At 37.5% G+C, this 26,619-nt stretch overlaps 1 protein-coding gene across 2 annotated transcripts; it reads left to right on the top strand.

Moving 5' to 3' along the window:
• The first annotated feature begins 1,804 nt into the window (after positions 1-1,804).
• On the top strand, positions 1,805-26,601 carry SUV39H2 (SUV39H2 histone lysine methyltransferase). Of its 2 annotated transcripts, XM_036908045.2 has the most exons (6): positions 1,805-2,021; positions 4,566-4,711; positions 16,562-17,233; positions 19,650-19,796; positions 20,715-20,844; positions 21,615-26,601. In XM_036908045.2, the coding sequence occupies exons 1-6, from the start codon at positions 1,997-1,999 to the stop codon at positions 21,719-21,721; spliced, it is 1,227 nt and encodes a 408-aa protein (XP_036763940.2). In that variant the 5' UTR covers positions 1,805-1,996; the 3' UTR covers positions 21,722-26,601. The 2 variants fall into 2 exon arrangements, with proteins under 2 accessions (XP_036763940.2, XP_036763941.2); XM_036908046.2 differs by lacking the exon at positions 4,566-4,711 and having other exon boundaries at positions 1,807-2,021.
• The last annotated feature ends 18 nt before the right edge of the window (positions 26,602-26,619 follow it).

Genomic DNA, 26,619 nt, shown 5'->3' on the forward strand with positions numbered 1-26,619 from the left:
ATGGAGCTGGAGGACATTATGCTCAGTGAAATAAGTCAGGTGGAGAAAGACAAATGCCAAATGATTTCCCTCATTTGTGGAGTGTAACAATGAAGCAAAACTGAAGGACCAAAATAGCAGCAGACTTGGAGACTCCACGAATGAACTGTTGGTTACCAAAGAGGAGGGGTGTGGGGGGGGCGGGTAGGGAGGGAGAGAGAAGGGGACTGAGGAGTATTATGTTTAGTACACATGGTGTGGGGGATCACGCGGAGAACAGTGTAGCACAGAGAAGGCACATAGTGGATATGTGGCATCTTACTACACTGATGGACAGTGACTGCATTGGGGTGTGGGTGGGGACTTGATAATATGGGTAAATGTCATAACCACATTGTTTTTCATGTGAAACCTTCATAAGAGTGTATATCAATCATACCTTAATAAAAATAAGTAAAAAAAAAAAAAGGGTATGTAGGAGTAATCCTAGCAGAGATGGAGGGAAAGTAGGCATTTTCTGGGCAGGAAGAACAGGGTTGATCGAAGTCCTGAGGACAGGGAGCAGAGTAGATTCCAGGACATTACCAATTAGAATAGGTGGAAATGATGAGCAATGAGGCTTGAGGACAGGAATGGCCATATCACAAACGGCCTTTCATGTGGTAGGGTTGGCTAGGACCTTTTATTTCTTATTTCCAAGGTAATAAGATGTTCATAGAAAATGGTTAAATATGTAAAAACGAGAAGTCAAAAGGAAATCACTCCCCAGGGATTCTATATTTATCTTCCTATATACATTTGTCTTTCATAGTTGAGACTATACAGATTTTCCTTGTGTTTTTTGGGGGGTGGAGGATGGGGAGTGAGTTTGCTTAACGTATTTAACACTTTCCCATTAAACACTAAAGGCTTCATAAACATCTTTTTAAATGACTAGACAGTATTTTATAATGGAATCAAATTATTTTAATGTGTTTATTATTTCAATTTATTCATTATGCTTTGAAATATTTTTGTAATTTTTTACGTTTCTTTTTAAGATCCTTGTTAGATGTGAAACAGCCTACCAAAGTTCGAAATATACTCTTCCAAGATTTCTGCTTTAGATTGTTTAGCACAATCACCGTGAACAACGGATGGGTGCCTGTTGGGGGTGGAGACCAGGTTGGTGCTCCTGGAGTTGTCCTGCCTAGAGGTCCTGGGCGCCAGGCAGCTTGCTGTCAAGTGTGGTGCCGACCCAGAAGCGGCGGGCATAATCTAGGAGAAACGCAGGGCCATAGGTCCCAGCCCAGACCTCCCCATTTCGCATCTGCATTTAACAGGATTCCCAGATGATTCCTCTGCCCAGACAAATGTGAGAAGCACTGATCTAGACCGGTGGTTGCGAACGTGGCTGCACACTAAAATCTCCTAGGGACCTCTAAAAATGCCAAAGCCCTGGTCACACCCCATACCAATTAAATCAGCCTCTCAAGTGACTCCAGTCCGAAGCCCATTTTGAGAACCTGTGATCTAGGAAAGGAGCGAGGAAGGAAACAATGGTTATTTGGGATAAGGGGGCTGAGGTACAGGCACGGGAGGGAAACGTCCTTTGCGCCACACAGCTCCGCTGTACTGAATTTTGCACAATGTACATGTAGTGCTCGTAAAATACAGGTGTGGGAAAGCCTGCAAACCTGAACGAGGCGCCACCGCGCCGGGCGTGGGCGGGTGGCCGCTGTCCCGGAACTTAGTTCCCTGACCCAGGCCGCGCGCCCCACCCCTGGGGTCCGCCCCCCTCCCCGTGGGGCCCGCCCCCCTCCGCGGGCCCCGCGCCCTCCGGCGCCAGGATGCTACTTGGGGCGCAGGCGCGCTGGCCGCCGCGGCCAGGGTTGGCCTTCAGTGACGTCAGAAAGCCTCGCGGGTTCCAGCCCCCAGCCCGGGCCGTGGACTCCCGCGCGGGCTGGGCAGGGGCGGGGCGTCGCCTCAGCTGAGCTATCCCGTCAGACCGCGCCAGTTTGAATGAAAGCTCCTCAAGATGGCGGCTGCCGAGGCGCGAGGAGGTGAGCGCTGGAGAGCGGCGCGCCTCTCTCTCCCCTGTTCTCCAGGCAAATTCCCTCGGCCCGGGAAGCGGGGTAGGGACCCGCGGACCAGCTCGAGCGCGACGCGGCGAGACGCCGCCTCCCGCTCTGCTGACACCTTGGCTCCCAACTGCGCGCCGCGGACTTCACTCTTCCCCTGGCCCCTGACCCTTCTCGCGGCTCGGCCTGCCCGTTCCCCGCAGTCTCCTGCGCCCTACATCCGCGGGCCGGGTCCGTGCACCCGGCTCCGAGACCAACTCCCTCCCGCCCCGCGGACTCGGTGGCCGGGTCCCCGCCATCCGGTGGGCCCGAGGCCGCTGGCCGCCGTGTGGAGGCATTCGGGGGGCCTCCGCGGCTCCGGGTAATCCCCTGGGGGGCCCGAGGGCCTGCGGGCGCGCGTGTGGTTTGGCTCCTTTGTGGTGGTTTGAGCGGGACGTTTCGTGTTTGGCTGGCTTTCTAACCGCGAAGCACCCGGTGGCGAAAATGTGACCTTAGTGTCAGAGGAGAAAAGATATTGGGGCTGAAGTGTGAACTCGAAGCGAGTGAGGCTGCATCCCAGTCGGGACGCACTAGGAGGTAAAATTCTTCCCTGGGGAACAACCAGTCAGTGGGTATTTGAGGAGGTAGCGTCTGGCTTACGGTGATTTTTAGTACCCACCGGAAACTTGAGTGTTATTGATGTGAACGCCAGAAAATTAGTACCTATTCTGTCTTGTCGCGCGCTCCATGAAAGACTTAGAAATTTCAACCCATTCTAGAATTCAAAGGTGGTTTCCAGCTGTTCTCCTCTCCACATATATTATGGACTCACTATCCCCAAACATTTCTTCCACTAGGGGTTAGTGTGGTAAGCTAGCGTAAAGTTTTTCGGATGGTAATGAAATGTTTGATCTTGCATATGAGTTCTTTGTCTAATTATAAACAATCGGAATTGTTACCAAGGGTTTGCAGTTTTTAATGTCCCAATTTTTTTTTTCACAAAAATAGCTTCCTTCGTGGTTTGTGTCTTCAGTCCTAATGTTACTTCAAGTAGTTGAAAATGGTGGGAACAGCGAATGCACCTGGGGTAGATGTCCAAGAGGAACCTCTTTTGCGCGTGATCAGCATAAGGTTAACTTTACGCAAACACCCTGAAGTTTGTAGGTGGAAGGGACTTCAGGCTTGACTTGTGTTGTACCACTCTCCTCTCCCCAAACCACCACTCCAAAGCAAGCACCTTTTGGGGAAAAACACCTTTAACTTTCTTGGTCTTGTAGGAAGGTGGGTGGTGGATTTCCTGCTTCAGGGTTTCTGACAATGGGTGAGTTGGGGAGGGTGAGGAAAGGATACATTACTTGCAACTGTGTTGTTCTCTCTTCCCTGGAAATTACCTCAAAAGACAAAAGGTTATCACAACTACCTTGGAGAGCTACCAAGTAAAGCTTGAGTTTATTGATGGATTTTGTTTGGTAATTTACTGCAGCCCTCAAGATTTTTTTCCGTGAGTCTGAAACCCAGAAAAATGGAAGCCTCACTAAAGCCATGTAGCTAGGTGATCTGGCCAAGGTGGGGGCAGAGAACCCTCGATCGCTCCTATCTAGTGCTTACCATAACATTAGCCGTTAAGCCAAGTTTATTATGTATTCCTAATCATCAGTTTGTGTTACCATTTTATATGCAATATGGTAGCATACTGTTCACAGAAATTTGAAGGTAAAATCTGCAGCATAGTTAGTTACTGGCTTCTATGAGGTTGATCATGAGCGTGTCTGAATGTCTTCAGGCTCGGTGTATGTATGGATTATATAAATTGAATATTCTGTTTTATAATTCTTGGCTTTAAAAACAGCACAGGGGATGAGTATTATGAAAATCAATATGCTCCTCATTATTATAACTCTTGGGTTTATTTTCCTTGATGATAATACATTGTGGCATAGGCAAAATAAATGGAGTTAAAATTTTATGTCACATTCCAAGTGGGAAAGTAGGATATATGATGTGAGTATGTTACTATAGAACTGTATTTCCATTAGATTTCAATTCTTATTGTCCAAGTAAAAGAAGAGAAAAAGTTATTTTCTAATTGTAAAAGTGTTGTAAAATATATTTAAGGAAAATATATGTCTAACAATAATAAGCATATCCTAGAGATCTACATTTTATTAAAAAGAGCAGTTATATTCTATGTAGAATATAATGGAAAAGTCAAAAACATGATCTCTTACCTTTACATCTGTATGTAATCTTAAGAAAGCTTAAAACATGTCACATTTTGTTCAGGTGGCTTAGTAGAAATTGACATCAGTTAAGCATAATAGGATAGAGACCCATGAGAGAATACAAGATGGTCAGTTTACCAAAATAGTTCTTTAATGCTTAACTTTGTCTCAAAGACACAAATGATTTCTTGTAATAATGAATTTTTAGCCCTGTAAAATTGCCAGTTGAAGGGTGGGGATATAGAGGTCTTAAGTTTTTCCTTTTCTTTTTTTGTTTTAACTAAGTAGCTATTTCTTAGTAAAGAATTCTATTTTCTTATTGTAGCGTGGTGTGTGCCTTGCCTAGTTTCACTTGATACTCTTCAGGAATTATGTAGAAAAGAAAAACTCACATGTAAATCGATTGGAATCACCAAAAGGAATCTAAACAATTATGAGGTGGAATACTTGTGTGACTACAAGGTAGTAAAGGTAAGGCAAATATCTAGCCCCTTAACAGAGACCTAATTAGACTTCAATTCAGTATTTCATATTTCTGTAACATAAAAAGAACCTTTAAAAGTAAGCAAAGCTCTTAATGTTTAAAATTCTAAGCCATAATAAATTTTTATGTCCAATCATCTATGTTGCCAGATAACATTAAGAGGATTTTAAAGCATAAAATGTTCTTGCATTAGAGTATATTAAGGTGCTTGTATCATTCTACATCCAACTCTTGATTATCTCTGTGTGGACTACCAGAGCAAATGTTTTATCTCAGATTGGCTTCTCCTGTCATTCATTTTATTCCTGAATCATATTTCCCCACTATCACCTGAAATGAACGTAGAAATTCAAACCAATTTTAGTGCTATGCAATATCCTCAAGAAGCATCCACATTTATATTTGCTGCTGTCATGGCAAACTCAAGATAATAGTGAGGTTCTGTGATGTAATAGAATGGCCTGGAGTTCAGTCATTTCTAGCCTTTGTGTAGTAATCTTGTGACTTCAGCAGTCATTTAACTTCTCTGGGCCTCACTTTATTACTGTTTCCTTAAAAAATGATAAGATTGTTGTTCTAAGAACATTTTCAGTCTAAATTTTTTAGTAATTCATGTCTTTGTAGCCAGCTCCCCCTCTAAGAACTCTGTTTTGGTCATTGTTTTCCTTCTCCATCTTCCATATTGACTCATTCATTAAATCCAGTTCTTCCTTTGAAACATCCATCTTTTCATACCACTGCCTTCCCCACTCAGTGGGATTTTATGACCAGGTATTTCAACTATACTCTCAGCAACCTGCAACTCCAAAGCAACGGTCATCTGCCATCTCAGTTTAAAAACTCTGGCCTGACCAATCTAGCTGACGGTATCACATAACCACACATTTGGCTCCATTAAGGGTTCTTTCTTTCTCACATGCGTTTCATCTTTTGCTTTCTTTTCCCATTCTTGTCAGCAGTTTTCCCAACCTTTATTAATTTTCTGTATTTCTTACTCTATCCCTCACCCTCTCATATTCAGCATCAGACCTCTTCTACTTCAGGGATGAATAGAATCCTTCAAGTATGAACTGTCAACTTCCCTTCACACCAGTTATCTGTATCTTCATTCATTCTTCCTCTTAGAGGTGTCACCATTTTTCTTTTTCTTCTATCCATCCCCTCTAGGATATTGCTTAATCTGTGATGCCTTTTTTGTATCAAGCTCTCTTTCTACTGATTTATCTGTTAATAAATATATTCAGAGTTTCCCTGACCTTTAAAAATCTTCCTTTGATCTTACCTCCTCAAGCATTTCCTGTCTTTTCCTTCTACCTAATTTCCCATTAACTTTAAATCAGCTTTATTGAGATATGCTTCACATATCATACAATTCACCAGTTTAAAGCTTGTAAATCAAAGCTCTTAGCATACTCAGTCATTCTTAAATTGACTGTAGTGATGATTGCACATTTTCATTACCCCAAAAAGAAACCCTGTACCCACTTGGCCCTGGGCCACCACTAATCTTCTTTCTGTATCTGTAGATTTACCTATTGACATTTCATAGAAATGAAATCACACGATATGTATGTGGTCCTTTGTGACTGGCTTCTTTGACTAGCGTAATGTTCTCAAGGTTCATCCATGTTGTAGCGTATATCAATACTTTCTTTTTTATTACTAGATATTCCATTGTATTGAGTAGATTACATTTAATTTATCCATTCCTTCAGTTGATAGACATTTGGGTTGTTTCTTTTGGGGGGGTTATAAATAATGCTGTTATGAGCATTCATGTACAAGTTTTTGTGTGGACATGTTTCAGTTCTCTTAGATATATGCCTAGGAGTGGAATGCTGGGCCTTATGGTATCTCTACATTTAATTGGAAAGACTACGAAATTGTTTTCCAAAGCAACAGCACCATTTTACCTTCTCACTAGCAGTGTTATGAGGGTTCCATTTTCTCTACATCCTCATCAACACTTGTTACTGTCTGGCTCTTTGACTATAATTGTACTAGTGGGTGTGGAGTGGTATCTCATTGTGGGTTCAATTTGCATTCTCTGATGGCTAATGATGCTGAGCATCTTTTCATGTGCTTATTAGCCATTTGTGTATCTTCTTTGGAGAACTGTCTATATATATCCTTTGCACATATTTTAAATATTAGGTTGTCTTTTTATTAGAGTTGTAATAGCTCTTTGTATATATTCTAGATAGTCTCATCAGATACACAGTTTGTAAAAATTTTCTCCTGTGAGTTGTCTTTTCACTTCTCATTAACTTTTTGACACACCTTTTTCTGATTTATGCCCCTATCAGTGATCTCCTAGTTCCCAAATTTGAGGCTCTCAGATATTACTCTACTTCTTGGCAACATCTAACATTGTTAGCTACCCTTTCTTCCTTGAAACACTCTTGGAGTGACTGCCTGTCCAAATTCTGGCTCTAACATTTAATTAGTTGTGTGATCTTCGGCAGTTTACTTAGCCTTTCTGTCCCTCAGTTTCCTCACCTATGAAATGAGGATAGTGATAGTACCCATCTAATAGGGTTATTGTTAGCATCAAATAAACTGATAGAGATAAAACCTTAAAACGTAGACTGGCCTGTGGTGCTCACACTATAGATGTGTTTACTGCCACTAGTGTTACTCACCTCTATCTTCACTGCTTTTTCTACCAATTTTTCTTACTGTTTTTCCTGAGTCTACTGTGTCCTATCTGTCCTTCCTTTGAAATGTAGGTCATCTCCAAGGCTCTTTCCTTCACCCTCTTCTCACTTTGAAGTTGCTCTGGATATGACCCCTTTCCCAGTGGTTTCTACTTGTATCTATTTGGCTCATGACTCCCAAAGTTTTGTGAGGCATTGACCTCTTTTGGCCTTCATTTCAAACTAGATACCCTATCCATACCTAAGTTTAGCATACTCAAAATTATACTCATTTTCTTACCTCAAATCTGCATCCTGATCTAGTGTTCCCTATCTAGGTTAACAGAATCATAATACTCCCAATCACCTAACCTTATAATTTCATACATTTTTAATTCTCCTGTCCTAGACCCTTCAGATCTAATAGATCATTAGATTATATTGTCTCTACCTCTCTGTTTGTCTTTTCCTGCTACACTTTCACAGAGAGAGTTAGCTCCTAGGGGTCTGTGCTTACACTGAAGAGTCTACCAGTATTCTTTGCTCTATATGTATATAGTTTTGGATAGTTTTTGCTGTTTAGTTTCTCTTTCATCCTTTTGGTTTGGAATAAGCAACCTTACTTTTTGCCCACTTATAATCCTCCTTTTCTCCTGCCTAGAACAAGTTATTTACTCTCTAACTATTCAACACACATCTACCTTTTCTCTCTCTCTCTGACTCTTATATTCAGGGCAGGTGAAAGATCTTATGACCCTGTCTGTTTCTTGTATGTTCTCCCTTTAGCTCTTAAAATACACCGTCTTAATAACATATTCCTCAAAGCCATTACAGTTGTTTGTGAAACACAGCTCTTATTGCAAATAGGCCTTGCTTTAGACCTTTTAATGGTTCCCTGATGTCTACCAGTCTAAGCTGAGTCCCTTTGGACTTAGGTTCTTTATCATCTGGCCACCAACCACCTGTGCAGCTTCATTGGTTATGACATATCCTGCTGTCTGACTACACTGAAATAGTCTTAAATTCTTTCATTTAGTTAAGATTTACTGAGCACTTACTCTGGGCACTCTTCTAAGCATTGGGAAAGTAGTTTAAAAACAGACATGGCTTATATTCTAATTTTTTTAACATCATGAACTTTTGTGCCCTTTTGCTTTTCTTACCTGGTTCCCTTCTTGGAATACTGTTGTTTCCCTTCTCTCCTTGGCAAAACCCTATTTGTCCTGCAAGGTTCAGCTCAAAGGTTACCACTTAATAAAGAGCCTTCTTCCCTTCCCCACATCCAGCAAAATTTATTGCTTTATGTTCAGGACTTACAAAAACGCTGTTCTTGTCTTTATTCTAGAACTTGACACATTTTATAGCTTTGTTTCATGCCTTCCCTACAAAACTGTCCACTATTTGAAGGCCGGGACTGTGTCTTAGTGAAGCCCCTAGTACATAATAGGTATTGATTTAGTAGTTAATGCATTGAATTGGCTTTTGCTGCAGTGATTTCTCCAGTCCTCACAGTCACTGTTAGACTAGACCTTCATAGTTTCATGAGTAGATTCTAGCAGCAGTCTATTGGCTAATATTATCCTCTTTTCTTCTTTCTATAGTCTCAGTAAACATTTGTGTTTCTTCTCTGTGCCAGGTACTATATTAGGCACTGGAAAAATACAGATTAAAAAGAAACTGTCCCTCACGTTAAGGAACTCACAGCCTAGTAAGAAAGATTCACAAATAAATCATCCATTGCAGTGTAGTATAATTGGTGCTATGGCAGACACATTACAAGATCTGTAGGCCAGGTTATAGAGCTTCCCAGAACAGGTGATATCCAACTGGGGCCTGAAAAGACAAGTATAATTCATTGTGGCTTTAGTATAGAGAATGGAGTGGTAGGGCACAGGAGTGGGAAAGTATGAGGATGAGTGAAGGAACTTCAAGCTGTTCTACAGCAATGAGGAGTCGCTTGAAAGGTTCTTAAGCAGTAATACAATCAGATGTAATTCATAAATTTCTCTTTGCAGTGAGGAAAATGGATTGGCGGAGGTTGTGGGGGGAATGAGACATGCATAACTTAACCTGTTCTGAAAGGCTGCTGTAGTAATCTAGGCAAGAAATGGTGGTACTTGAACTAAAGTGGTAATGAATATGAAAAGAAGTAGGTGATTCTTTTTTTAATCATCAAGGATGTAAAATTTACGAGTCTGGTTTAATAGGGGCTTGACTGGGGATCCACATCTAGGAAAATGAGTTCCTGACTTGGGGTAGTGTACATAATAATACTGCTCACCGAGACCCAGGAATATGGAGGATCAGATATAAAGTGAATTGTGATAGAAGGACAAGATTGGGTTTGGGGAAGAAGGTTGAGAACACTTAAGTGTGAGATGACCAGTAGATAGTTGGAAATGTGGCTCTAAATCAAGAGTGAGAACTAACTGGAAACCTAGATCTTGAAATAACTGGTAAAAAGATAGCATTGAAGCCCTGGATATAGTTATCCATTCATTAACTCAACAGATATTGGACATGTACCATGTCATAGGCAGGTATTAGAGATCTCAGCAGTGAGTGACAGAGATTTCTGGCTCCTGATACGGAGTTTATTTAGTAGTGAGGGTAGAAAAACCTTAAATATAAATATATAAAGTACATCATTGTAGTTGAGGAAACTGAGGGATCTAACTTATCCTGGCTCAAAACTAGGCAGGCATCCATGAGGAATGAGGTTTAAACTCAGTACTAAAGGATCAAAAGTTAAATGGTGAAGGGTCTTGAGACAGTAGAGAAGGAATAGAAAGCATGAGTAGAATATCCTCAGCAAGGGGTGTTGAAATGAGGCTGGAATGATGGGCAGGACCCAGAAACTACAGTTCTTTATAAGCCAAGAAAATTTTGGGCTTTATCTTAAGGGCAGTAGGGAAACATTTTGTAGTTTTGAGCAGTAGAATGACACGATGGAGATGGGTCTGTTGAAAATAGGACTGTGGCTGTTGTGCCCTGAGCGGATTGAAGGCAGTGAAAGGCTATTGCAGTAATCTGAGCAAAGCGGTGCGAGAAGAGAACAAGGACTGAGCTATAGTCAAGGATACTCAGGAAGACTGTCAGAGAGAACAAGTCAAACTGGCAAGAGAGGGAGGAATAAACCATTGAAGGCTGAGGGAGAGAGACTGTCAGCAAAATAGAGACCAAGGGGTCAAAGAACTGTGAAGCCTCTGTTGGATTGAGCAGTGGAAGGGTCCTCAATGCCGCAAGGCAGTTTCTGCCTCACGGATAGAAGAAGCCCAGGTGGATTAAATTAAGGAACACATTGGAGGTGAGAAAGTAGTTAAATTGTATGGACAACTTGTTGAAGCCTAGCTTTGAAGAAAGGGAGAAAGGGCTGTATAGGGTGCGAGAGAGTTTATAATTAAAAATTTTTTATTTAAAAAATCTGGGCAACACATGTGATTTTAAAAATTGAATGTTGTAAGAGGCCTTATACTGAAAAGAAATCTCCCCCCACCGTGACCTTAATCTCCTGTTTCTCAACTTTTAGTAGTTTATCCTGTCTTTTGTAGATTCCTTAAGTTCAAGCGTTTATATTTCAAAGGAGGTTAAGTTTAATTTTGCTTTTTTAAAAAAGTTGAAATGCTAGTGAGAAGCAGCAGAAGGAGAAATCAAAGAGAGGGAAGAGATGGGGAGTTGCTGGGGCCATCTCTTGCACTGTCTGCATCCTCCTCCACTTGCTCATCTGTGAAAGGGTGGAAATGAAGGGAATTTTTGCCTGGTGGTTCCTTTTTTCTCTGCATTAGAAACAGGTCATGTGCTACTGAAAATAGTGGGGAGGTAGGGGGATAAGGACCTTGAACAAAGTGGAGGAGGTCTGAAATAGCCAACTTGGGAAATGGAAAGAAGGCTAACTGGAAGAACAACAGGGCTTTTACTTTTATGGATTCACTTCAGGGTCCATTTGAACTTAAAGAATATAAACTGGAGTAGTCTCAGTGCTGTGTGATTTTTCTGCACTATGTTCCTGCCATACAGAAAATTTTCTTGACAAAACTATAGGTACTTTTATTAACATACTGAGCTCATCAGTGAGAAACCAGAGCCCTGTGAACATTGGTGGGGCTTTTCCCTTAGTAAGCAGATACTAAACTTAAAGCCTTGACGTCTTTAAGTATCTGAGTAACTGCCTCTGAAACCACCACTATTCTACATAGCACGCAACAGCAGAGCATCTCTTACCTAACAATAGATTAATATTCCTAAAAGGATGACTGTATTTAGAGCAGTTTGTTAAGAACTGGAATAACAGAATTCATTAGACTAAAACCTGGCTTTTAGAAATCAGGAAAACAGAGCTCCAAGAAAGGACTTTTCCAAGGTTGTATTGGTCTTGGGCCTCCAACCCAGGTCCCGCAGTTCCTACACTCTTGTCAGTTACTGGCGTGAAAATGCACACTTATCCTTGACCATAATAGTTCTCAAACTGTGTTCCCATGGAATTGGTGTTTTCAGAATTAGATTCAGGCTGTTCTACCACTAATGTTGAATGTGATTATTTCAACCCTTAGAGGAAAAAATTAGCTAATGGGGAAATAGATTTTTGTTTTTTGCTACTATTTATTGGCTATAAATGGTTAGTAGATGATAAAACAAATAATGCAGAACCACAGATTAGCATCTCCAGATGACATTTAACAGCTCATATTTCTTTTAAGAATTCATATAGTTACTCTTGTGAGTTTTATATTGTGTAACATGTTGATGTCTTGTTTTTTGTTATATATTCAGAGACATTTAGTCAAAGCCTAAGACATAAGCAGCTGTGCTTGGTTCTGGGGCTATGAAGAATAAGAGCCCTCCGTCCCCACAAATGGCTTATAGTTTAGATTAGAAATGGAACATAAGGAAGTTGCCACTGATCAGTCCTCTTAGGGCAAGAGAGACAAGGAAGACTTCATGGAAGATGCGACATTAGATCTGAGTTTAAAGATGAGTAGGTTTTTCTGCACATAAAAGATGACACTGAAATAAGGTGTTCATTAGGCAAATGGAAGGGGCCATTCTCATTAGAGAGAACTTTGTGAACAAAGCAGCAGAAAGGTCTGAAAAGGCCTGGCATGTTCAAGTACTCTCCAAAGTTAAGTGTGGCTAGAGGTGGTATGTGAATGGAGCCGTAATGTAAGTCTGAGCCAAAAAGGCATCAGGGGGCCCAAGAAAGATTTTTGTTATAATCTGAAGTATGAATATCATTCTTCAGGCATTGGGGGAGTCATTAAAATTTTTAAGCCAGAAAATAACTGAATATCTGGTTCTATGGATTTTTTGTTTTATAAGAAAATCCTACACTTTAGTAAAGAAAGGTAGGTTTGAAGGTTGTCAGTCTAGAGGCACAAAAACTACTTAGGAGATTAATTAATAACTCAGGCGAGAATTAACTACAGCAATCATAAAAGATAGCATGAAGCATCTAAAGAAACTTAGTGATGGATTGGATTGAGGAGAAGAGAGAACCGTGATTTGACCTCCTGGTTTGCAACTTATATACCTAGGTGGGCAGGTCTAAGATTCCCCTCGATGGGCAATACAAAAAGAATCTGTTTAGAAAGTACAGTGGTGAGTTCCATGTGGATAAATTGATTTAAGAACCTGTTGGATATCTACTAGGCTATTGGATATATCAGATTGCAGATAAAACTTTGGGAATCATCAGCATATCCTTAAAACTATTGGAATGATGATGTTGCTCAGAGCATTTAGAGCAAGAGTTCTTAACCTGGAATCCAATATCCTGAAATTACCCAAAATATTATATACGTGACTTTTGTTAGGAGAAAGTCCATAGCCACCTTCCGATTGTCAGAAGAGATAAACAGTTGTGTAGAGTGCAAAGGGGCCAAGGACAGAGCCTTGAGTATCTGCATTGTTTAAGTGATGGGCTGGGGTAGTGGTCTCAGCAAAGAAGGTAGAAAAGGAACAAGAGTGAAGAGAGAATCATGATATCACAGTCTAAGGAAAGGTCGAGTAAGATGAGGACTGAGGAGCCACTGGATTGGCAATTAAAAGATTGGTAAAACTGTGTCTGATAAACAAGATGGAACTAAATGGATTTAATGAAGCTCTCCACAGACACACCGCGGTTTCTAAAAATTGTAAAAACCATTGGCCTACAATAAAGTTCACATGTCTCAGTCAAGTGTTAAGGACTAAATTCGCTCTTGCCTTGTCATTAGTTTTATCTCTTGCTTCAATGTTTTGACCTTTAAAGCTAGCCAAATCCATCTCTTCATTGTTTTCTAGTTACTTCATGCAAATCTTAGCTCCAAGCTTTTGCTCATGTTTTTTATCCTGCCTGCCTGTTCCCTACCCAGCAAATCCTATCAGTCTTTCATAGTGCAGTTTGTTCTGCTTCCTCCACTGTACCCTTTTCTGGTTGTCTGACCAATGGTTTTGCCTCTATATATTCTAGTGGTATTTACTGTCTTGTTTTGGCATTTAAAATTGTACTGCCTTGTATTGCTACTTAATATATCATTTCCTTCTTTTACCAGTGAGATTTTACTCTAAAAGTCTAGTATTACATTTCACCACATCTTCTCTAGTGACCGAACTTTCATATATTATAGATACTAAAATATTTTAATGAATTTAGCCTAAACCAAACATAGTGGGGGAAAATGTCTTTAAGAAAAAATTCATGTGATCCATACTATACAGGAGTGATTTATGGATCATTTTTATAACTGTATTCCATTTCTATAGGTAATCAAGAGTTGATTGCATATCAGAATAAGATACCGATGTAAGATTTTGGCTTTTTATTTCAAATTTTAGAGTACTAAATTAGTTGAATTTGTTTCTTGAGTCAAACTGATATTTCTGTGTAAAATTATTTTTCAAAATAGAAATATGTTTTGCATTTTAAAAGCAAAATTCATTTATAAAATAAGTCTACAAAGTAAAAGCAAAATATTACGAATATTACTATACTCTTTTGCCAAAGGCATTCATGCTTTATAAGCATCTTTACCATCCATAAATTAAGTAGGTACCAGTGTGATTAATATACAAAACTTAGTCACTAAAACATGCAAGTGACTCATCATTAAACAATGCAATACATTATTTTACAAGCAAATTTCAGTGGCATGGTGTTATTAATTTTGCTGAATGATATAGTAGCTTAGTCATCTAACTTGAAGTCAGTGTTGCTGTTGCTTTCGTTGTTTGCTGGCAACTTTTGTCATGACCCAGGGCTATGATAGGAGAAACTGTAGCAGGAAAAAAAGAGGACCAGGGTTGCATTGCTTTATTCTGGAATCAGAAAAATTAAAACTTTTCTAATTAAGGGAAATAGACATCTTAGATACTGCCAGGCAGATTATCAGTATTGTTGAGCAGGTATCTGTTAACAGTAATCCCAAATTTTAGTAGTTAACTGACAGGAGGGAAAAATCATTACAATGTAGTGAGCCAGTTTGACTAACACTTAAATATGTCCAAGTTTTTTTTTCTGGAATCAATATATATTTCCATGGAAGTACAGTTTTTATGCATATCCTCATAGTATAACCATATTTTTTAAGCAGATAAAACATTTGACCACTTTCATGTAGTGAGCCAGTTTGACTAATACTTAAAAATGTCCACATTTTTTTTTTCTGGAATCACAATATATATTTCCATGGAGATACAGTTTTTATGCATATCCTCACACTATAACCACATTTTTAAGCAGATAAAACATTTTGACCACTTTCATACAGAAGCAAATTCTCTTAATTCACAAGTATTACTGCTTATTTTATAGATTATAAAAGACACTGAGATGAAGAGAGAGGGGTGAAAATAAGCTCACTCACTAGCTAGGTGATTTGCTCCTGCAGAGCTGCCTTACTGCTGCTTAGCCCAGTTTGTGCCACAGCAATATGTCTAATAACTAGACCTTCCAGGTCATTGGCACTAATACATTATGACTAGGAAAACAACTGTCATGTCATCCTTACATTATAATGAAAATATTATTAAATATTTCAGGGAAAAGTAAATGTATCCCAATTAAGTTTTTATCAATATCTGTGATTTAAAATAACTGAAAACTATAGGATGCATGTTAATCACTTTCATATTTCAGAAGGTATTTTACCTTGGGGCATATAGATATTTGTTAGTTATTCTGAGGACAAAGAAAAAAATTGACTTAAGAATTTTTTATTAGACACACTTGACTACCTTTTTTTTAAGATAAACCTAACATGGCATTGCCTGACTTTAAGGGAAGAAAACATTTTCAAGTCAGTGGGTTAGGAAGTCAAGATTACAGGTACCATGGTGGCCAACAGCAATCTGAGGGATAAATCAAAATATTTGTTCTTTGGTGGCTTGAGTGCCTGCTACCTAACCCAATCACTGGTGAGTCTAAATAAGGTAAGAATTCTCTGTAATCCTGCTGTGCTGTAGAAATATAATATGAGCTACATATGAATAATTTTAAATTTTTTGGTAATAACCACATTAAAGTAAAAAGAAATAGGTGACATTGCTTTCAATAATATATTTAACCCAATAAATCCAAAATATTTTAATGTACAATCAGTATTTTTTAAAAGTTAGGAAATATTTTATACTCTTTTGTGCTAAGTCTTAGAAATTCAGTGTAGATTACACTTAAAGCACATCTCAGTTGAGACTAGCCACATTTCAGGTGCTTGATAACTGCCTGCAGCGAGGAATGACTATTGGAAACAGTGTCTCTAGAACATCCAGGGGATGTGTGCCCATGACCTTAAGAAATAGAACTTCCCTTGTATCTGGTGTAGAATTCTAAATCTATCCTTGCCAAGTAAGCTGCTAACCTAGGTTATAAGTTTTAGTTTGGGGACTAATTATTTCCATAATCAAGATAAACACTTATTTTTGTTTAATCACTGTTTGGTAAAGTATTCACAAATTTCAGTACTTTGATCATTCTCCAGGTGTGACTCCTTTGTCTATGGTGAAATACTACACCACATCTAAATTCTATCATATTTTATATAGTATAAAGAAAAACAATTTTATATTTATGATCTGTTCTTAATCTACTAGAAAGCAGTGACTATATATTCTGAACTTTATTAAGAGAAAAATGATAATGTGGATACCTCATTCTTTAGGATATTGAATTATTTTAAATAATTGGGACTATCACAATCTGATTTGAATTTTCTTTTATATTTTAAGGATATGGAATATTATCTTGTAAAATGGAAAGGATGGCCAGCTTCTACAAATACTTGGGAACCTGTGCAAAATCTCAAGTGCCCATTACTACTTCGGCAATTTTCTAATGACAAGCATAGTTATTTATCTCAGGTAAAGAAAGGCAAAGCAATAACTCTAAGAGACAAGAACAAAGCTTTGAAACCTGCTGTTGCTGAATACATTGTAAAGAAGGCAAAACAAAGGATAGCTCTGCAGAGGTGGCAAGATGAACTCAACAGAAGGAAGAATCATAAAGGAATGATTTTTGTTGAAAATACTGTTGACTTAGAGGGCCCACCTTCAGACTTCTACTACATTAATGAATACAAACCAGCTCCTGGAATCAGCTTAGTAAATGAAGCTACCTTTGGTTGTTCATGCACAGATTGCTTCTTTGAGAAATGTTGTCCTGCTGAAGCTGGAGTTCTTTTGGCTTATAATAAAAACCAACAAATTAAAATCCCACCTGGTACCCCCATTTATGAATGCAACTCAAGGTGTCAATGTGGACCCGATTGTCCCAATCGGATTGTACAGAAAGGTACACAGTATTCACTTTGCATCTTTCGAACTAGCAATGGCTGTGGCTGGGGTGTAAAAACCCTTGTGAAGATTAAAAGAATGAGTTTTGTCATGGAATATGTTGGAGAGGTATGTTCAACTTATCACATAGCAAATCATGTACACGGAAAGTTTATGCTTTTGAAAAGTTAACTTTTTATACCAGTAATATAATATAGTACATTTTGATGTTATCATTTGCAAATCTGTAGAAATTTCAGGGGTTTTTGCGAGAAGGGTTCACAGGCATAGTTAGAAATACAAACTTAATTAATGAACTATATATATATATATATATATATATATATATATATATATATATATAAAGACAAAAAGATATGGCCATCTTTCAACAATCACCCATTCATAGTCATTAACCCTGGAATCTGCAAACTTGAAAATATGACAACTAATTTTACACAAAAGTCCTAAGAAGAAAATCAGATCTAAACACATGCTGACTTTGAAACTTTTAAATTATAATTTACTTCATCCATTTGACCAAATATTTTTAAGTGTGGTTGGCAAAAACTCAATTTTGTATCAATATGCAAGATACTATAGAGTAGATCAATCACTGCTTTATGAGCAAGTATTTTAAAATATACATAAAACATTTATTGAATCCATAAGATTCAAACTCTTTGTAACTCAGCTACAGAGACTATTCTCTAAGTTACCAAATAAGCAAATGTATTTTTAGATGTATAATGTATATAAAAAATGTTTCCCATGTACCACATTACCATTCCAAGCACCTTATGTATTGGAGCTTGTAATGGAGACAGTACTCTCCATTCTACATGAGGAGACTAAGACACAGGGAAGTTAAGCAACTTGCCACAGTCACACAGCAAAAAAAAGCCAGCATGCAAAATCAAGGCTCCAAAGTCAATGCACTTCACGCCTGCATCACACTTCCTCAAACTGAATGGCGGGCTCAGCTGCTAGTAGAAAAATAAGAGTATGGCTGCATATATTGATGGGGTTGTCAAATCTGATATTTAAAAAATTGTTTGGAATGAGATCACCTATAATTACCTATATTCATCTAGAATTCTGAGATTAAAGTGGATCCCTATTTTGAGCCTTATGTTTTTAGATAATGGCAGATTATTACAAGTGACTATTCAGGATACCAGATCTTGAATAATCAAATTACTCCCTTTTTTGGCTTAATGAATGCAGCAGCTGTATTTCATAGACATGTATCACTTTGGGCTTCTTTTTCTTTTATTAAAGTATCATTGATATACAATATTATGTTGGTTTCAAATACACAACACAGTGGTTCAACATTTAGCCATACTATCAAGTCTTCACCCTGTCCAGTGCAATGTAGTAAGATGTTACAGAATCATTAACTGTATTTTCTGTGCTGTAATACTGTCCCCGTGACTAACCTATATTGTGATTGTGAATTACTGTACCCCTGAATCCCCTCCCACCCCCACACTCCCCAGCCCCTCCTCTTTGGTAACCACTAGTCCCTTCTCAGTGTCTGTGAGTCTACTGCTATTTTGTTCCTTCTGTTTTGCTTTGTTTTTATACTACACAAATAAGTGAAATCATTTGGTATTTGTCTTTCTCTGCCTGGCTTATTTCACTGAGCACAATACCCTCTAGATCCATCCATGTTGTTGCAAATGGCAGGATTCTTTTTCTTTTGTGTATATGTACCGTATCTTCTTTATCCATTCATGTACTGATGGACACTTAGGTTGCTTCCATATCTTGGCTGTTGCAAATCATGCAGTGATAAAAATGGGGTGCATATGTCTTTTTGAATCAGGGATCTTGTTTTCTTTGGGTAAATTCTTAGTAGTGGAATTACTGGGTGAAATAGTATTTCTATTTTTAGTTTTCTGAGGAACCTCCATATTGCTTTCTACAATGGTTGCACCAATCTATATTCCCACCAACAATATAGGAGGGTCACTTTTCATTTCTTAAGATGAGCATGTGGTAAAGCCGGATTGTTAGGAGCAGAACTGTAGGTCAAGGTTATGAGCTGCATGAAACAGTTTGCCCTATAAAACTAAACTTTCCATAGAGCTGACTACAAATTTGATATCTCTTCTTTCCTGTATTTGTAAGATTTTCATTTGTAATTGCACACAGATTAGTTATAGGAAGAATATGGCTTTAGAGCATGTATACTTATAAATTTAATCCTTTACATTCTATTAGGTCCTACAGAGAGCTACGGTTGGGTAGCTTTTTTAATATCAAATTAGAGTGAAAGTAATGCACTATTTGAAGTTGTTAATTGTTGGATTATCCTAATTCCTATTCACCAATCCTAATTCTTTTCCACCATTTCTCCAACCTTTGTTTTCCCACCTCTTTGCGTCTAGCTCTTACAGTTAGTGTAAATGTTCATTTTGATGACACTTTAACTTCTTACTTTTCAAACACTTGTAGCCATTTATATATTATGAAATTAATAGAGTTGCTTCAGTTCAGCAATAGCTATATAATATACTATAGTTTTTTTTCTTCTTAGGTAATTACAAGTGAAGAAGCTGAAAGACGGGGACAGTTATATGACAACAAAGGAATCACATATCTCTTTGATCTGGACTATGAATCTGATGAATTTACAGTGGATGCAGCTCGATATGGAAATGTGTCCCATTTTGTGAATCACAGTGTAAGAAATAAAGACAAGGCTTATTAACTTCTTAATTTTTTTTAGTCATTTTCCATAGTTGAGGAATAATTAATATACCCTTTTAATACTTCAGAGTATTTTAATACAAGGGCTCCTCTGTTAAGGCATGGTATCATTGCTACATACTACTTGACTTAAACTTTCCAACAACCTTATAAGGTAGGTTTATAGGTTTCTCCTCTTCTAGAGGGGAAAATTAATGAGCAGAGGATTTAGGAGGTAAAAAGTTTAAGAAGCACATATAACTATACTTTTCTTAGGAAAGTTAGCACAAGCTAAATTTTAGAATATACAATTAAAGATAGCTGTACTCTTAAAATTTAACACTTTCATAAAATTAAAGTATAGAATATTGACATACTTAGGGCTGTTTTTCTAAATTATAAATTAGCATTCTTAATTCATATTGGAGAAGAACTTAGAATGTACATTTGGGACCTTAAATCTAGAATTTTGTACTCTATAAAAATCTTTCCAGAAACAAGAGAGATTATAGTTTTGGATATCTAGTAAGTGCCAAGCGGATAACTGTATGAAGCATTATCTCCATTTGATGATAGGGAACCTGTGTCTCGGAGAGTTAAGTTATATAGCTGACTATATAAGGAAGAAGACCATGCTAAAACTTTGGATGGGTTTTATACCAAGAGACTAGTTAATGAAATTTAGTAGTAAAATGTCAGAGACCTGGCTCCCTTATTAGTCTTTTGATTTACTCTAAGTGAGAACAGTATTTTTAAATGTGCATGCCTCAAAGACCTCTAAATAATAACCTATTTCCAGTTGAACTTAAAAAAAAAAAAACGAATACTCAGGGAGATTAGAGATTTTATTTGGCATGTGGAGGAGCTTGTTCACATCACTTAAATTTAAATGGGTTCTGATGTTTCTTTTTAGTGTGACCCAAATCTTCAGGTGTTCAATGTTTTCATTGATAACCTCGATACTCGTCTTCCCCGAATAGCATTATTTTCTACAAGAACCATAAATGCTGGAGAAGAGCTCACTTTTGATTATCAAATGAAAGGTATGGTTTTCAAGTACAGTTTGACTATTGGTGTTTCCACATGAAGAATCTAATCAGAGTAGGAAAAGACCTTCCATCTAAACCAAACTAATGTTAAAAGTGAGAAAAGGAGGCTTTAAGAGTGTCTTTTTGCTCAAGATCACAAAGCTGATATGACAGAGCTAAAACTGGAATCCAGATCTGCCTGACCTCAGGCTGAGTAATGCTCTGTCTCCCTCATCACATTGCCTCCTGTTTGTTTTTTTTCATAATTTCTGTTGTGGAATTTTTCTCAATATTGCTTGTATTAAAAAAATTATAAGCCTACATTTCTGAACATTTACTTAGACATGTATATTCAAGAGATTGAAAATAAGACTTAAATCACATATGAAGTTATTCTATTCCTACTTGAATTTTAAATGGCTTTTAAAAAAACCATTTAATTCTGTTTGCTTTATGGTGGCAGCATAAGTGTTTTTTTTCCTTTGTCTAGGTATGATGCCTTTTTCATATTGTTACTACTTGATCTTGCTTTATGGCTCTTTAGTATACAAAATAATTGTATATTGGATTTTTCCCATAACTGTTATCACTTTCAAAAATCCATTCTCATAAATATAGGTTAATTAACATACACTTTACCTCTTATTAGCACACAACATCCTTTCAAAACAATTCATAATGATTTGTCTCTGAATATTCACATTTGTTTAATCTGATAGGAAATTTGAAACTCATTCTGAATTGTCTTAACTCTTTCTTCTGTATTTCTTTTTCTATCTATTCAGGTTCTGGAGATGTATCTTCAGATTCTATTGACCACAGCCCAGTCAAAAAAATGGTCAGGACCGTGTGCAAATGTGGAGCTGTGACTTGCAGAGGTTACCTCAACTGAAGAATTTTCAGGAAAAAGAGCTTATGATAATTGTAGTTTTGTTTTTTCAAATGTTAACTTTTTAAAAAATAAGTATTCAGGACTCTTCATATTACAAAGACTATACACTATGTTAATATACAATTCATGTTTCAAACTGTTGGCCAAATAAATGCATTACTGATGCTTCTGAAGAGAGGAACACAGGGTCACATAGACTAATTGAAATACATATATTTAGTGGTTAGATGTCAAACATGCAGACCATTTACAAATGAGCGTATATATACTTAAGAAGTCTGTGTTAATAGAGAAAATGTCTCCTTCAGTATTTAAATGTTAAACTGATAAAGGAACAATCACTAAGATCAAACATTTAACTTGCCATACTCCTGGAATTTAAAGAGTTAATTCAAATTGGCATATATGCAAGTTCTATTTTTGTTACTCTGTTGTCATTCCTGTTTACTTACTACTCACCTTACTTGTATTTGAGACAGTAGGTGATACTGAATTATAGTCTCTCTTCTACTTCTTTCCCTAAAACATTGGGATCTTAATACAAAGTTATGGTCTACAATTTAAAAAAATTTAATTACACCTTATTTCATATTTCGAAGCAGTCTAGACCACTGTGAGGCATGTATATCTGTACCAATAATTCTTAAAGATTTCTTAATCCTGTAGAAGAAAAATCTCCAAAAAAACCTAAAATTGTAGAATGGCTGCCTATTATGCTTCTTTGGAAGAGTGAGGCAGTGGGACCAGGAGGGTTTTTTTGGAGTGCCAGGCAGGGAAAATGGAGCACTTTAAAGGCCCCAGTCTGACATGAATTAGATCCATGCTGAGTACCTGTCCGCTAAACAGTAAAATAAGATGCTCCTGAGAGCAGCTGTACTTAATGACAATGTTCCACACAGTGCATTACATAAGTGTGTGGATTTCAGGCAATTTTAACATGCTTTCCACCAAATTATTTTTATACTTCCTACAGGCTCTTAAAAAGTAATCTATATTTTGAACTAATAGTTATTTTGTACATGAATTTTTTAAATGTGATAAAGCTGACCATTTGTTACTTGAACTGTTGAGACTGAAACGGAATATATATCCATTGTTTGTTTTGTTTTGTTTTTCCTGCATAGTAAAACCTCAATCAGGAAACTATGTTTTCATCTCTTTCTGATTCTGAGATTTCTAATGATGGTGCCCAACATGAAGGTAAATGAAGCAAATCTAGCTTTTGGTATTGCTAATTAAGTTCTTCCTGAACTCATTGCCCTAGGCTTTAATGACCTAAAATAAGCTTGGGTAAAACTGAACTGACTTCTGGGCTGCAGCACTTCAAGGATCTTCTTAATCCTTTACCTCTTCTGGGGGAGAAGCTACACTTCATCATTCATTCTGTTGTTACCATGTGACTTTGCTCTTTCATAATGTAGGATAAGTTTTTGCATGTTTGAGGCTTCAGAATACATATCTGCTAACCAAAATTTGTGGAATGTGCCAAGGAAAAATACATTTTTTAGTGCCATTTCTTAAGTTTTCTTTTTGAAAAAAAATAGTCACATATGGTGTCAGTGGTGAGAAAAGTTGTAGATTTAAGGGTGGCTCCCAGTGGCCAGGCTTACTTTGAATCTAATTCTCACAGGTTTAAAGATGTAATTTTAACATTCTTTTTAAAATCTCAGTGTTTTCTGTCCAGTTATTTGATGTCTCCTTTTTTTGTGTTAAAAAATGTAGAACAGGAGGGCAAAAGGAAAATGGCTGCCTTCAGTAAACTTTTGTCCTTATTAATAGAAATTTAATGGACCTTTGAGATTTTTAATTACCTTGTGTTAGTTACCCTTACAGTAAAAAACTGAACTTAAGCCGTAAAATAATAGAAATTATTTAAACGAAGCTACTGGGAGCTTTTAACTATTTTAAGTCAACATTTAGTTTCTTTAAATTAGCTTCATAAGTTGTCTGAATTTGTCCTTAAAATATTCAAGGATAATATTTAGATCATTTAAACTGTAAATCCCTGTACAAGTTGTATTAATACCATTGTTTTGAGTATCTACAAGATTGTGATACACAATTGGTAATCTCAGGGTTTTTTCCCCATATATGCAAAATCTAGACTGCACTTATTTTTCTTATAGTTTTTCTTTAGCAAAATAATTCAGTCATTTGATTTTCTATTTAGCATGGTTTTAGCTTTGTTTCTGAATATTTTACTGTCATTTCTAGTACAGCTACAAAAGTGGCAGAAAAATACTGATGGTATCCCTACCTACTTTGGAGATTAACCAAAGGCCTTTACACCATTCCTTTAAATGTTACTTTGCTTGTAAGAAAGTTTGTCATTGTCATGGTTCATTCATTTGAATATTAAAGTAGAAAATTAGCATAATGTGGGTGGATACTTCTAAAATTTTTTGAGCATTAGTCACCAGGTCCTTAAACATATCGCACTAAGTATTGCCTGTAAGTGCAAAGGAATTTTAGAATTAGAATTTACATTCTTTGAGCTAGATTTAGGCCCTTTATATGTATTTCTGTGCTTCTCATCAATCTGTGAGGTTGGTACCATCATCCCTCTGGTATACCAGAGGAAGTTAGGTAACATTTACATGCCCAAGATCACCCAGCTCGGAGGCAGTAAACTATACCTAATTATTTTTAGTGTAGTCAACCAACTTCAGACAGGTAGTTTTAAGAACCTATTTCTACTGTTTGAGCAAACTTCTAAGTTTTGAATTCTTTAACACAAATGTGGGTAGCTGCTGGGTTTCTTTGGTGCTATATCTTGGTATTTTGAAACTTTTCTTTTTACTTTTCCTTTATACTTTATGATTTTTGAAGTAAAAATCAAGTAGCCACTTGAATTAGTTCTACCCACTCTTACGCTGTTTAAAAGGCATTATTGCACAGTTGTTAAGAGCATGGATGCTGGGCCCTAAATTGCCTGTGTTTCAGTCCTGGCTTTGCCTCTTACTAGCTGTGTGAATTGACCTCTCTGTGCCTTAGCCTCCTCATCTGTGGGGAGAAAAAAATGGATCTACCTCAAAGGATGACTGTGAGGACTAAAGGAGTTAATATACAATGTGTAAGAGAACTCAGCATTCTCATAGAGTAAGTACCCTATGTAAGTATTAGCTCTCATTGTTCTGTACTGTAAACCTGTACTTTAAAATCTTTGGTGATCATGGCAGGTTTTTATTTTTAATCGTCTGTTCTCGTGCTCTTAGCCCTTAAATTCATTCAGCCAACATTTACTATGCCAGACTCAGACAAAGAATGAAAATGTGGCAGTAAAATTGATGATGTGATTATAAAATGCTAAGAATATATTCAGAAAATGTTCATAGGCAAGTTTTAAACACCTACCTTGGATCATAAGCTGTATTAAGATAAAGTCATGTCAGTGAATATATACAAATATATATAGTTACAATTGATTACATGATTTCAGGTGTGTTTTACAGCCATAAATGACAAATGAAGTCTCTGGGTTTCTGTAATAGGCCTGTTGTAGTTATGACTTAATCAAGTGGTTTGCAGTCTCTGCTGATGCTCTCCAGTGATTTTATATCTGCTTTGAATTTATTTAGGTAATAGAGATAGGCAAAATGAAATGAATATAAATGTAATCCTGCCCCACTCATACTGAGTCTGTAGAATGTATTAGAAGCTCAGAGTAGCAGCTGAACTAGAAAAAAGGAGGTCAGTGTTCCCATAAAACTGTATTCTCTGTCTTACTTTGTCTCTAGGTACCTTACTATGCTGAGATTAGTCTCTGTTGGTGTTCATATTAAAACTATTGAATAATTTACAGCAGATACACTTCTGTAACATATTTCTCAAAGACCATTCAGAAAGGAGTTGAACCAGGCCCCTCACTCCTATCCCTATCCCATGTCAGTTACTTCCCCTCATCCTTTCTCTTGTACAAGATTCTCGGCTAAAGTTTGAAGTCTAGGTGTCACTGTCTGGTTTTTCCCCATGAATGTGGACAAGAGCTAATTTGTCCTTCTGGCATTGGGAGACATTCCCTTCTGGGGTATTGAGGGCTGGTTTCCTGGGTTCTCTTGGCTTTGGGTCATTTGTGCACCTAGTTTATTTTCCTCTCCCACTGACTCTTAAGTCTTGAAACTATAGTTCTGTAAATCCAATACTTATTTTTGGCTAATTACCATGCAGCATGGTGGTAATGCATATCATGGTTTAATTGAACTGCAAATTGTGTTTTAGCTTAGCCACTTGTTTTTACTGAAATCTCTGCTTCTTTCCTTCTTCTATGAAATGTCAGCATACCAAAGTTGCTCATAATACATGAATAAAACTTCATTAAACCCCCGTGTGTAACTGCAAATTATACCCTATTGATGGACTTTGAAGAAGCTTAATGACTCACAATGCTCACACTTTTCCTGTTTAATTATTTTTAGGTCCTAATTTTTCCAGTTTTAATTTTACCAGTTATTTACAACAGCATTCTTAAGTGATATAACATCTTTTGAGATAAATAAGGGCTGTTTTTTTTCCTGAAGCCATCAGTTTATTGTATTAGGACCAAGTTTTAGTCTTTCAATTTGAAGTGTATTTGTGCCCCAGTATGTGGTCTGTCTTGGGCAATGTCACAGGCACTTGAAAAGCATGTACTCTGCTGTTGTTGGGTGGCGTGTTCTCTAAGTGTCCATTAGATCCAGCTGGTTGGTAGCTCTGTTCAGTTCTTTGCTGTCCTTGCTGATTTTCTGTAGGGGAATTCTGTTACAGAGAGAGGGAGGGTCAAGGCCCTAGCTATACTTCTTACAGTAGTGAGTCCTCCTCTCATTGGTTGTGCTTTGGCATTAGGGACACACACATTTAGGATGATGTCCTCAGTGAACTGGAGCCACTCTAGCCTTACATGTGTTTACATGTACATCTTT

Source organism: Manis pentadactyla, chromosome 3, assembly GCF_030020395.1.
Source record: "Manis pentadactyla isolate mManPen7 chromosome 3, mManPen7.hap1, whole genome shotgun sequence".
NCBI lineage: Eukaryota > Metazoa > Chordata > Mammalia > Pholidota > Manidae > Manis > Manis pentadactyla.